Source organism: Symphalangus syndactylus, chromosome 8 (assembly GCF_028878055.3).
Source record: "Symphalangus syndactylus isolate Jambi chromosome 8, NHGRI_mSymSyn1-v2.1_pri, whole genome shotgun sequence".
Classification (NCBI taxonomy): domain Eukaryota; kingdom Metazoa; phylum Chordata; class Mammalia; order Primates; family Hylobatidae; genus Symphalangus; species Symphalangus syndactylus.
Genome location: NC_072430.2, coordinates 101018402 through 101032563, shown reverse-complemented (window position 1 = coordinate 101032563; position 14162 = coordinate 101018402). Strand labels below are relative to the sequence as shown.

General features: G+C 33.9%; 1 protein-coding gene across 7 annotated transcripts in view; it reads left to right on the top strand.

Annotated features, from left to right (window-relative positions):
• PGAP1 (post-GPI attachment to proteins inositol deacylase 1) overlaps window positions 1-14162 on the top strand; it is a 120198-nt gene that overhangs the window by 72767 nt on the left and 33269 nt on the right. For all 7 annotated transcript variants that reach the window (XR_010122194.1, XM_063644856.1, XM_063644854.1 and 4 more), the window contains 6 exons: window positions 4031-4106; window positions 6366-6439; window positions 6545-6596; window positions 7102-7168; window positions 7579-7687; window positions 9158-9196. Coding sequence is in view for 6 of the 7 variants with exons in the window: in XM_063644856.1 (XP_063500926.1) it covers window positions 4031-4106; window positions 6366-6439; window positions 6545-6596; window positions 7102-7168; window positions 7579-7687; window positions 9158-9196 (417 nt within the window). In the remaining variant the exon portion in view is untranslated. The remainder of the gene's footprint in view (window positions 1-4030; window positions 4107-6365; window positions 6440-6544; window positions 6597-7101; window positions 7169-7578; window positions 7688-9157; window positions 9197-14162) is intronic.

Sequence of the window (14162 nt, the reverse complement as noted above, 5' to 3'; positions counted from 1 at the left end):
CAGTCTTTCAAAATCTATGAATTATTAGGCACATAATAATAATTCATAGGTGCAAAACCTGTGAATTATTAGGTACTCTTTAAGTACAAGGCTATGTACCAGGAATTATAGGAGGTACACAAATGAAGACATGACCCTGATTTTGTTTTGCTTTTTTGAGACAGAGTCTTGCTCTGTCACCCAGGCTGGAGTGCAGTGGTGCAACTTTGGCGCACTACAACCTCCACCTCCTGGGTTCAAGCGATTCTTCTGTCTCAGCCTCCCAAGTAGGTGGGACTACAGGCGTGTGCTACCACACCGAGCTAATTGTTGTATTTTTAGTAGAGATGGGATTTTGCCATGCTGGCCAGGATGGTCTTGAACTTTTGACCTCAGGTGATCCGCCCACCTTGGCCTCCCAAAGTGCTGGGATTACAGGTGTGAGCCACCACACCTGGCTGACAAGACCCTGTTCTTAAAAAGCTACATACTATTGGGAAGGGGGAGAGAAATGTAACTGGAGCAGAGGGAAGAGTGGAAAAAGAACTACCCAAACACACATAACACAAATCAGAATATAGCAAGTACATAAAAAGAATGGCATTATAATAAGGTGATATTTAAAATGGCTTTCAAGTGGGCATGGTGGCAAGTACCTGTAGTCCCAGCTGCTTGGGAAGTTGAAGCAGGAGAATCGTTTGAACCCAGGAGGTGGAGGTTGTAGTATGCTATGATTATGCCTGTGAATAGCCACTGTACTGCAGCCTGGTCAACATAATGAGACCCCACCTTTAAAATGAAATGAAATAAAACAAAATAGCCTTAATGGATAGTTAGGATTTTTATAGGAAGAATGAACATTGTAGAGCCATGCTGTCAATACAGGAATCACTAGCACATGTGGTTATTTCAATTTAAGTTAATATAAAATTAAAAATTCTGTTCCCTAGTTGTCCTAGTCACATTCCAGATGCTCAATAGTGACATCGTTGCCAGGAGTTATAATGGACAGCACTGTTTAGACAAAGCAACAGAGCAAAGCATGAAGTATATTTGAAAAACATTGAATAAGTAAATAATAATTTTGAAAGGATGGCCACGATGGGTTTGAATAGTAGTGGAGGAAAAGTCTGGAAAATTAGTTCATGGCCATATTGTGGAAGTCTTGATTGGAGGATTCAGGACTTTACGGAATTCAGAAGTCAGTTGGAAGCCATAAGATTTTTCACTATAGTAGTAATGGTATCAGAAATCATTTATTTGAGAAGATTAATCTCCTTATGCCGTAGAATAGATCAGAAACAGACTAGGCACCTCATAAGGGGCTTGTACAGACTGAGCACCCTTAATCCAAAAATCCAAACTCTAAAAACTTTCTGACAGGTGGGGATACTCACTGCTATAATAATGAGGACGTGCCATCTAAAACTTTTTGAGCACCAACCTGACACCACAATTGGAAAATTCAACCCCTGACCTCATGTGGTGAGATGTAGTCAAAACAGTCAAAATTTTGTTTCATGCACAAAGTGATTAAAAATATAAAAATTACCTCAAGACTAAGTGTGTAAGATACGTATGAAACATAAATGAATTTTGTGTTTAGACTTAGGTTCCATCCCCAAGATATGTCATTATGTATAGGCAAATATTCCAAAATCTGAAAAAAATCAAACACTTCTAGTTCCATGTATTTTGGATAAGGGATCCTCAGCCTGTATTAGGGAGGTGGGAATAGAAAGAAAAAAATGGTGATTTTGATAGAATTAGTGGGTAAGAAAGAAAATGGAGGTAAAGGGCCCTTTGGACTCCCGTTTTCCTGTTTCACCCAGCAAACTTACTCTTCAAGATCCAACCCATGTCCCTTTTTCCCTTTTCCAGAGTCCCCCAGTAATCTTTTACTTATTCCCATGATACTTCGTTTATAACTTCTTTGAAAAATTTATTATATTGAATTATAATTTATGTCTCAGTTGCCATGACCACATTGTGAACTCTTTAAGAGTAATGAACAGATAGGTTTTATTCTACTTTGCATCCTCAGCCTTCAGTGACTACTGCATAAATGCTCAAGAAAATGTTTATTGACTGAGAAGGTTGATAAGATTTGTAGCCAAAATAATCAGAAAAATATAGAAGAAATAGAGAAAGGAAAAGGGGGATGTAGTTGGGAGTCATCTCAATGACTAACTCTCACAAGTACCTTATAATGGGTTCATTGTTCTGTTTTGCTTAGCTCAAGTGAGAGGTAATTCAGCATCTTCAATACTAAAAGCTCTCTTTAAGGGTTTTTCTGGCAGGTAAGCTGGTTTTGAATGGATCTAACATTTTTCTCAAACTTGAAAAGGCCCTCTCTGGTTATTCCAAGAAATTAATGAGCCTTTCTGCAAATAGACAGTCTTAGCAGCCTAATAAACATGTAATGCATCTTAATGCTCTTTGGAAAGTAACACTGCTGAATCTACTGTTGTACAACCCCGTCTCACTAGAATTATAACTTAAGTCTTTCATAATTTTTGCATGTCTATGTATAGCTCATCATCAGAACATGACATATATTCAAATCGTGTAAAACATTTTTGAGTCAACTTGTATCAATATATTTTTAGAAATGCGAATATGGAATTTATCTGTATTTTTTTGTAACAGAAAACAAAATAATTAAACCCATTAGAAATTTACTTATCTTGGGTGTTTCAGAGACAGGCCTTTGAATTTTCTCTTTCTTGGGTAGGGTTTTTGTCATGATGCAAAACTAAAGGCATAGCCAAATTTTTAAAGCAATAATAAAAATTCTATTATTTTAAACTTGTTCAAAGTGATGAAATTGCTTTTAAAAACTGCTTCCCTGTCTGATATAGGCTTATCCAAAAGTACTTTGTAAAAAATGTAATGAATAATCCTGTTCAATAAATGATTTCTATAATCTTTTAGCATCTGTTTTCTGTAATGAAAATATCTGACTGTGTTCTTTGCTTTGTAAGTAAGGAGGGAAAAATAAAAGCAAAACCCCTTAAAAGTTTTTTCTTTTATCCCCCCAAGTGTATGGTATAATCTAATAGCAATTTCCCTTCTGTTTTGCACTTTTGAAAACAATAAAAAATCTACCCAAGAGGCAAACAAAGTAATACTGCTTCAGACAAATCCAAAGTATAGTTATTAGAAAAGCCTAGGATAGACCCCACTAGCTTTCCACTTTTATATACAGCAAACTACTTGCTAGCTACAGTTATGCATCACATTAATTTTTCTTTAGCTTTTATAGATTAAAATAATATGATTGTATTGTAGAGATTATTTTAATGAAATTATTCCTTTACCAGAAACAGTTCTTGCAGATAAGTGAGAGCAGGTTTTCTTATGCAGCTAATAGAAATGTTATGTAAAAAGAAATGTCACTACAAAAAATTATAATGATGCACGTGTCACATTATAGTTTTACTTTCTTGAAAAGCATTTCTTTTTCTGGCTTCATACATAGTAAACCTTTTTTCCACTTACTGTAATAACTGTTTAACCTGAAATAATGTTCCACAAATAACATTAGCCATGTGTCAATGAATGGCAGTATTTCTCCAAAAGCCTTTTATAGTCTAATTAGACTATCTTTAATAAATACAGGATTTTTCAAAAGATATAAAACAAAATCACATTTTCCTTTTGACTATGAAAGCATTAAGAGACATAGTATCTAAATCTTTAATTAATCTTGAATTAGCTTAGGCTGATGATACTTTCATCCATCCTTTACTATCCTTCTTATGCAAACACCTAAAGCTAACTATAAAAAAACTGCTATGAATCTGTTCTAGAAATGGCCCTTGAATAATTTATCTATTAAGTTAAGCTTGTGTATCAAGTTTTCTCAGCATAGTATCTCTCCTTGAGAAATTCTTGCCACCTAAGTATAGGCAGAATTATAGTGTAATAGATGATACTTTCCCCAAAGCTGAGGTTTATAGACTTTTATTTTCCACTCAAACATCAAGTAAAGATACTTTACTATAAATGTAACTTACTTTTTCTAACAAATCAATGTTTTATATTTCAGTTTGTTGTAGATTGTGAATTCTTTAAAAAAGAGAAAAGATACATACAGCTTCCTGTAACTCATCTTTTTTCCTTTGGTAAGTACTTTGTTTTTGGAAAGCATAAGAATTGCTTTTATTTTTAACAGAGCTGCAGTAAAGCAGAGCTTTGTAATATCAAATGTTGAATATTTCAAGTATAGTTCTTAGAATAACTATATGATGTGGTTCAGTGGTTTTATTCTCAGTGGGCTAACAGTCATATTCTGAGAAGTGAACTTCCATAATCACATACATTTGCACATAATTGCGCGTGTGTATATATGTGTCTGTGTGTCTGTTCTTATGTGAAATTTATCCTATTGGCCCTTTTTTTTTTTTTTTTTTTTTTTGAGATGGAGTCTCGCTCTGTCGCCCAGGCTTGAGTGCAGTGGCGCAATCTTGGCTCACTGCAAGCTCCGCCTCCCGGGTTCACGCCATTCTCCTGCCTCAGCCTCTCCCAGTAGCTGGGACTACAGGCGCCCGCCACCACGCCCGGCTAATTTTTTGTATTTTTAGTAGAGACGGGGTTTCACCGTGGTCTCGATCTCCTGACCTCGTGATCCACCCGCCTCGGCCTCCCAAAGTGCTGGGATTACACCTTTTAATACAATTTTAATATAGAGTTATAAATTGTTATTTGTATAAGGTTTCAAGATTTCTCTAAATATTCTTTTTAACTTTATTTTGAAATAATTTTAGATTTACAGAAAAGTTACAAAAGAGTTCCTGTATATCCTTCACCCACATTTCCCTAAGGTTGAACTTCTACATAAACACAATACAATTTTTTAAATTAAGAAATTAGCATTGGTGCAATACTGTTAATTAAACTACAGGCTTTATTTGTTTTTCACCAGTTTTTCCACAGATGTCCTGCTTATCCAGTTTTCCACATTGCATTTAGTTGTCATGACTCCTAAGTCTCCTATAATCTGTGACAGTTCCTCAGTCTTTCCTTGTCTTTCACAACTTTGAAACCTTTGAAGAATACTATTCAATTATTTTGTACAATGTTCCTTATTTGGAGTTGTCTGATACTTCCATTTTTGTGGGGGGAGTGGGGAACAGGGTCTCACTCTGTCACCTGGGCTGGAGTACAGTGGCATGATCTCAGCTCACTGCAACCTCTGCCTCCTGGGCTCAAGCGATCCTTCCACCTCAGCCTCCTGAGTAGCTAGGACTACAAGCATGTAACACCATGCTCAGCTAATTTTTTTGTATTTTTTTAGAGACAGAGATTCACAATGTTGCCCAGGCTGGTCTCAGACTCCTGGACTCAAGAAATCTGCCTGCCTTGTCCTCCCAAAATGCTGGAATTACAGGCATGAGCCAACGCGCCCAGCCTAATACTTTCTTATGATTAGATTGAGGTTATGTATTTTTGCCAAAATACCACAGAAGCAATGAGGATTTCCAACTATATCATCTTGAGTATACGTGATACTGATATCTCTAATTACTAGTTATGTTCATTTTCCTTTCTTGGTTAAGGTGGTGCCTGCTAGATTTCTCCACTATAATGTTATTGCTTTTTCCTTTTGTAGTTAATAAATATCTGGGGTGACATACTTTGAGAATATATAAATGTCCTGTTTTTCTTTAGAATAACCCACTATTTTTAGCATCCATTGGTTCATCTAGTACTTAGCAAATATCACTCTGGTATTCTACATTTAGTGGAATTCTTTCTGAGATAAAGTAGACCCTTCTCCGCCATTATTTATTTATTCAATTTTTTTTTATGTCACTATGGACTCAGGGATATCTATTTTATTCACTGGGCTATAATCCAATTCTATTATTATATATATTTTTGCTTAAGTTGTTCTAGCTTTGAATATTGGGAACTTTTTTACGTTGACTCCTGTGCCCTTTAAATATTTTTTTTACATTCTATTTATGAAAAGAATCTGTGTTAATTGGCAAAACTTTAGGATTTTTATTTTTCCCCCTACCCTTTGTTTTGGTACAAAAATACCCAGAACAATACAGAAATGACAATTCTGAATCACCCATATCATTGAAGATAAGAAGCTTGTAAAATAAAAGATCTACCAAGAAAGTACACCTTTCTGAAATTGGAATTATATACCTGACTTTTTAAAAGCAGATTGATGTGATTGGAAGTCATAAAATTTATTTTGTCTAGAGTTTATTGCTGGGAGATTAGATTTTTAGGAGTTAACTCCATACAGAAGTGAAAACCTCTAAATAAATTTTTAATTATTGGCGTTGTCTTAGTGCTAATTAAATAATCAGTACGTTTTTAACAACTTTCTTGATATTCTAACTAATACAGTACTTTTAATTCAACAGGATTGTCTTCAAGGAAGGTGGTGTTAAATACAAATGGCCTATACTACAATATAGAGCTTCTGAACTTTGGACAGGTAATTAATCCTGACTACAAGAAGAAGGATTTGATTTTACTTTAATGTTTACTTTAACATACAAGTAAACCTTTATATTTTGTTTTTGTGGTCAAACTCTATTAGATATACCAAGCTTTTAAAATCAACGTGGTAAGCAAGTGCTCAGCAGTCAAAGGTAAATATGTTTTCTAAAAAATGTACAGAAAATAATATTGTCATTTGAAGACTCAATAGGTGTTAACTCGAATTTTCTATAATACTTATTCTTCCATATATTTTTATGTGACGTAAAATTAAATTTATAATAGAAAAGTTGTTTATATTTCCAGGGGATTTAACATAGACCCTTTCTTAACAGTAAAGCATTTTTATCTGTTTCACTTTAAATACCCACATTTTAAAAATGCCGTATATCTTTATGTCTTATAGTAGTAATTCAGATTTAGTTATTTAGTATTTTTCCACTTTCTTAATACTGCCTATCTGCTGTAATATCTATTATAAATCTAATTAAAGCATTATTATTTAGGAATTCGCCATAATTTTTTATCATGTAATATAACCTGTACTGATTTTTTTAATGAAATGGACAATTGTATAATTAGTTAGATATTATGGTAGTTTATGTAACGTTTAGGGTAACATGTTGTAAATAATACATTTTTTTAATGTTTTAACAGAAGAAATAACCAGTATCTATAAACTTCATATTCCTTGGTCTTATGAAGATTCACTAACCATTGCACAGTAAGTATTTGAAAGAATTTACTTTAAACTTTGGTGTTTTTGAATAATAGATATTCTGCTTAGTTTATTTATTTAAATCATGAATTATTAAAATGCCTCAGTAAAATGTATGTATCCTTTATGTAGCATTGTTCCTGTAATTTGATATATAGTATTCTTATGAAATGATAGAGAACTTAAACTTTACTTCCTTGGAACCTGAACCCCCTTCCACCCTCTCCCAACTCCTGTGTCCTAGAGGGAGCATTCAAACAATTGTGATATCATTGAAAAAGTGCCCATCCACAATTATGTGTCTGGCACCTAGCTTCCTCTACATTATTCAGTTATATTGTGCTGAGGATTAACTTAGCCATGGCTCTTTACCAGCATTTTGTATTTGAGAATTGATATTTAAGTTATCTCTTCAGGGCTCCATCTTCCACAGAAATTTCTCTGAAACTCCATATTGCTCAACCAGAAAATGATACCCATGTGGCATTATTAAAAATGTACACGTCATCAGACTGTCGGTACGAGGTAAGTTGTATGTTTGATTAATTTTTAAGATTTAGTTGTAGAATAAGCTAGAAATGTTCTTTTTATATAAGCTTCAGCTATATGATGGTATGGAAGCCAATGCATATAAAAAATAGGCATTTAAGATATTTTAAATATTCTTCATTTTTCCTGTTAACACCACCTTAGCATCTCCATAGCTGGGCCATTTGAAAATGTATACATCTTAATAAGTAATAGAAGATAAAGCAAAAAAATGAGACTGTAGATTAACCTTCTAAATTTGGAAGCCCCAAGTCCAGAATCTTTTTTATAAATTGAAGAACATCATGAGGTCAGCTGACATGGGCTTACTGCAGTAACTGACATGATACTTATTGGTGTATAGCTCTACTGGTTGTTAGCTTAAGGATCTTCTTTCCTTTTCACTAATTATTTTAAGCTCTGCTAGTCATTAAAATGTGTGATTTCATACCTATTGTGTTTATTTTGTAATCAAAGTACATCTCTTTGTGTTAAGGGGAATAGACTTGAGAGTAACATTTTACTTACTTATGGATTCATGACTGAAGAGCCCCTAGATCCCAGATTTAAGTGGTTAAAGTACTACTTATTTCAGTGGTTATGACATCATAGGCTTCTGGTTTATGTGAAATATTTTATTTCTGCTCAACTGCTTTAAACCAAGCTTAAATGTTTAGATTCTTTGTTAGAACTAACTTTTCAAGGGTAAACTAGGATTGATATTGTCAAATTAATAGAATCTGTTCTTCCAGCCAAGTTTCAGTTGAACTTATATTATGAATTAATTTAGATTTTGTGGAATTTATTATTGCTTTGATATCTTGTATCCTGTTTCTAACAGTTAAAGGTTTTTCAGGGCCACAGTAGTTTTTAATTTGCATGTTCATATTTATAATATTAAAGCAATAGAAAAAATTGTGATAAAAATTTGACTCCAACTACTGCATGCTCTCAAAATGTCCATTTTTTTTTTACAAATACTGCATATCTTCAGAAGTCCATATTTTGACAAAATCATATTAAACTTCCCTAAAAATATTTATCTCCTTTCTAATATCAAATAGACTTCCTAATTATCAAAAAAGTTGTATTTGTGGTAGAGATAATTAAGGATGATTTCTTTTTAAAATATTATTTTGGCTTAAATTTCTTTAGCTGGCATGATATGGTAATGGTAATAAGATATTCTACTTAATTAAATATTTTAGGTAGTAAAGGGGCATAATGGCATTCACTCAACTGTCAAATAATTAGATACGTGGGAAAGTATACTAAACAGTAAAACTACACTTAATACAATTTACATGGTGGTTCGGAAGATTCTTTAAGATCTTGAGTGCCTTTAAGGTTTACCATTATAGAAAATCAATTATTATGCTTAGAGATATGCATAAGTGCTCAATTTAATAAAATGTAAAGGAGTTTAGAGGAAAATAACCTTTTTTTTCAATAATTGTTTTAAACTAGGTGACAGTTAAGACTTCCTTTTCACAAATACTTGGACAGGTAAGAGAGATTCCTGGCTGGTTGATTATTTACTGCTTTATGAATAGATAACTCTAAGGAAGGGGTTGTAGATTTTTCCATATGGGGCTGGATAATCAATAATTTTTTGCAGACTACATACAGTATCTTTTGCTACTGCCACTGCTGTAATTGCTTCTGTCTTCTTCCTTTTTTCTTTTTCTTTCTTCTTACACTTAAATAAAATCCAAAAATTATTCTTGGCCCACAGACCATAGTTGCCCACCCCTGCTTTAAGGTGATTCTTTCATGTTTGATACATCCAAAAAAATGAGAGCTGATACCTGATTCTCAAAGAAATTAATATTTTTGCCTAAATGAATTTCATGGTTGGCCATGGTGGCTCCCATCTGTAATCCCAGCACTTTGGGAGGCCAAGGCAGGCAGATCACTTAAGGTCAGGAGTTCGAGACCAGCCTGGCCAACTGGTGAAACCCCCACCTCTACTAAAAATACAAAAATTAGCCAGGTGTGCTGGCACACACCTGTAGTCCTGGCTACTCAAGAGGCTGAAGCATGAGAATCACTTGAACCTGGGAGACAGAGGTTGCAGTGAGCTGTGATTGTGCCACTGTACTCTAACCTTGGCAACAAAGGGAGACTCCATCTCAAAAAAAAAAAAAAAGAAAGAAAAAGAAAAAAGATTTCATGTTGCTCATACTATACTGTAAATTCATAGTACAATAAAATATGTAGGCTCTGCCATATAAATGAATGTTTTCAAATAACTTTTTATATTGTGCATGCTCAGTTTGTAAAAGGTAAACATAAATTCTATTAAAGATAAATGTGTTGAATTCACTAGCAAATAATATTTAAAAAATACTGCATAAAGCAGTAGAACTATAGATATTACTTAGCATCACTATAATTTGCACAATTGTGCAACCTGGACATAAATAAGATAACAATTGATTAGTTAGGGAAGTTATATAGTTTTAATATTCAGTCAAATTTGTATTACAGTTTTTATTTCACTTTTTTTTGGTCTGTTGTATTTTGCAATGCAGGCATAGTAGAATTTTGTTTTAACTCTAAGTCATTTAATACAGTAATAAAACTCACAAGGCAAAATTAAATTAGAAACATTTTTATACGCATTATCTCATTTAATCCTCAGAGCAACTTGGTGAGAACTAGATTATGATCATTATTGATTTGTGAACATTATAAAATTCTAAGTTAATATATAGAAATTTTGTGCTAAATTAGGAAGGGAAGATTGAAATCTTAGTATAAGTTGGAAAATAGCATCATGGATAATTACAATACATATTATAAAATGTTAAGGGACCAATTAAATCTCTCAAATCCATACTATTGTATATTTAGTATGGTGAAAGAGCATATTACTGTAAACAGTGGTTTGGGGTAGGAATATAACATACTCTCGTATCCATATAATTCCTGTGTCTCATAATTCAGTTTAGTAACAAGAAAAGTCAAGTCAGCTTGATACACTAGAGTCAAGCATAATTGTAAACCAAAAGAGGACAGACCTAGTATTCTTGTTTTGATGTGGAAATCTTTCTAAAGACTGAGGATGTACAGGTGTTACAGTATCAAAGGTGGATTCTTTTTAAAACGTCAATTAAAGAATTTATATTATTGAAGCTTAAGCTTAGTTCTGTAAAAAAAAATTAAAGAAAAAAGAATTTGTATTATTGAATTCCCAAATTATTGAAAAGACATAAGATGTTCTTCCTTCATGCTTGTTTAAAAATGTAGCTTGTAGGTAGTAAGAGAATGAATGAAAGTTGTAGATCTTACTTGTTTTAACAAATAATACATATTTTGAATGTTGCTGATTCAGTCACAGAAGATTGGAGAAAATGAATAAAGAGAAACTTCGGCCTTCAATAGATAACTTTTCATAAAATTAAATTTTTTTCTGAAAAAGGAAAGAGGAAAATATATTCACATATTCTATAGACTGCTCTTATGAAAAAGAGGGCAAAGCATGAACTGAAAGTTACTTTCTCAAGAGAATTCCATAAATGCTGGTAAATCATTTCTGTGCAGTAATGAAGTCCAGTGTTGCCAGATCTTCAGCTTTTAAGAGAAACTAGAAATCTGAATTTTTAGACGAAATATTTTAATTTTTCAATCTTGGCTTGTAAGTCAAAATTTAAAGAAATACTGCACCAAATGCTAAGTATGGCTACAGTTTGACTATGAGACAGGGAGGCCAGTTTATGATTGTAAGTTTAGTAATATCTTATATACCCAGCTGTATCTGTAGCCCAGTATAACATTTAATACTCATAACAGTGATCCTCTATCATTGAAATAAATTTTATATTCAGAATACTCTGTGTAGGACCTGTTACAAGAGTCTAAACACAGCGAAGGGCATTAAAGGTAACAATAACAGTTAATATTTTCCAGTCAGTTACCATGTACCAGTTACTATTCCAAATGCTTTATGCAAGTGTGAACATATTTAAGCCTTACATCCCTGTGAGGTAAGTGCTGTTTATCTCGTTTTACAGATGAGGATATATAGAGAGAGAAGGGAAAGTAATGGAGGAGTAAAATAACTTGCCCAAGGACACAGAGCTAGTGAGAGGCAAAGCTGGAATCTAAATCCAGGAGTCTGACTCCTGAGCCTGCTATGTTGCTTAACTCGCGATAAGTAGAGTATATTTCCCAGCTTGTCGTGTATGATTTGGTATTAGGTAGCAAAATGGTCTTTTCCCTTTTACTCAGCTTTCCCAACCTTCCATGCAGAGCTGTAAACTGTAAGTCACAAGTATGGGCTGTACGTTATCTGATTTTTTCTCTTCTCTTTTTACCTGGGAATTCATGGAGGAACTTTAAGGAGACCCTGAATTTTCTGAAATTTTCTGCAACTTGTAGTAAGCTTGTACTTCCACAGTTTCCCTCAGGTTGCCAGAGAAGTCTATACATGTTCTAAAAAAATTCTGTGGAATGGAGAACATGCTTTAAAGTAAATTTACTTTTAATAATGTGACATTAAAAGAACTTAAGGCTTTTTTTAAAATTATACTTTAAGTTCTGGGGTACATGTGCAGAACGTGCAGATTTGTTACATAGGTATACACATGCTGTGTTGGTTTGCTGCACCCATCAACCTGTCATCTACATTAGGTATTTCTCCTAAATCTATCCCTCCCCTAGCCGCCCACCCCTGGACAAGCCCTGGTGTGTGATGTTCCCCTCCCTGTGTCCATATGTTCTCATTGTTCAACTCCCACTTATTAGTGAGAACATGCAGTGTTTGGTTTTCTGTTCTTGTGTTAGTTTGCTGAGAATGATGGTTTCCAGCTTCATCCATGTCCCTGCAAAGGACATGAACTCATCCTTTTTTATGGCTGCATAGTATTCCATGGTGTATATGTGCCACATTTTCTTTATCCAGTCTATCATTGATGGTCGATTCCAAGTCTTTGCTATTGTGAACAGTGCCGCAGCAAACATAGTGTGCATGTGTCTTTATAGTAGAAGGATTTATAATCCTTTGGGTATATACTCAGTAATGGGATTGCTGGGTGAAATGGTATTTCTAGTTCTAGATCCTTGAGGAATTGCCACACTGTCTTCCACAATGGTTGAACTAATTTACACTCCCACCAGCAGTGTAAAAGCATTCCTATTTCTCCACATCCTCTCCAGCATATTGTTTCCTGACTTTAATGATCGCCATTCTAACTGGTATGAGATGGTATCTTGTTGTTTTGATTTGCATTTCTCTAATGACCAGATGATGATGAAAGAAACATATGATGATTTTTTTCATATGTTTGTTGGCCACATAAATGTCTTCTTTTGAGAAGTGTCTGTTCATATCCTTCGCCCACTTTTTGATGAGGTTGTTTGTTTTTTTCTTGTGAATTTGTTTAAGTTCTTTGTAGATTTTGGATATTAGCCCTTTGTCAGATGAGTAGATTGCAAAAATTTTCTCCCATTCTGTAGGTTGCCTATTCACTCTGATGATAGTTTCTTTTGCTGTGCAGAAGCTCTTTAGTTTAATTAGATCCCATTTGCCAATTTTGGCTTTTGTTGCCATTGCTTTTGGTGTTTTAGTCATGAAGTCTTTGCCCATGCCTATGTCCTGAATGGTATTGCCTAGGTTTTCTTCTAGGATTTTTATAGTTTTAGGTCTTACTTTAAGTCTTTAATCCATCTGGAGTTAATTTTTATATAAGGTTTAAGGAAGGGGTCCAGTTTCAGTTTTCTGCATATGGCTAGCCAGTTTTCTCAACACCATTTATTAAATAGAGAATCCTTTCTCCATTGCTTGTCTTTGTCAGGTTTGTCAAAGATCAGATGGTTGTAGATGTGTGGTGTTATTTCTGAGGCCTCTGTTCTGTTCCTTTGGTCTGTATATCTGTTTTGATACCAGTACCATACTGTTTTGGTTACTGTAGCTTTGTAGTATAGTTTGAAGTCAGGTAGAGTGATGCCTCCAGCATTGTTATTTTTGCTTAGGATTGTCTTGGCTATGCTGGCTCTTTTTTGGTTCCGTATGAAACAAAGTAGTTTTTTCTAATTCTGTGAAGAAAGACAATGGTAGCTTGATGCAGATAACATTGAATCTATAAATTACTTTGGGCAGTATGGCCATTTTCATGATATTGATTCTTCCTATCCATGAGCATGGAATGTTTTTCCATTTATTTGTGTCCTCTCTTATTTCCTTGAGCAGTGGTTTGTAGTTCTCCTTTAAGAGGTCCTTCATATCCCTTATAAGTTGTATTCCTAGGCATTTTATTCTCTTTGTAGCAATTGTGAATGGGAGTTACTGGTGATTTGGCCCTCTGTTTTTCTGTTACTGGTTTATAGGAATGCTTGTTTTTGTTATTATATGTATTTTATAGAGAGCTGATAGAATGACTTGAGGCACTATAACATAATGATTATGAACTTAGGCACTGATTTTAAAACTTATAGTTCCATAAGATTTTCAAACACAGTGAAGGACATA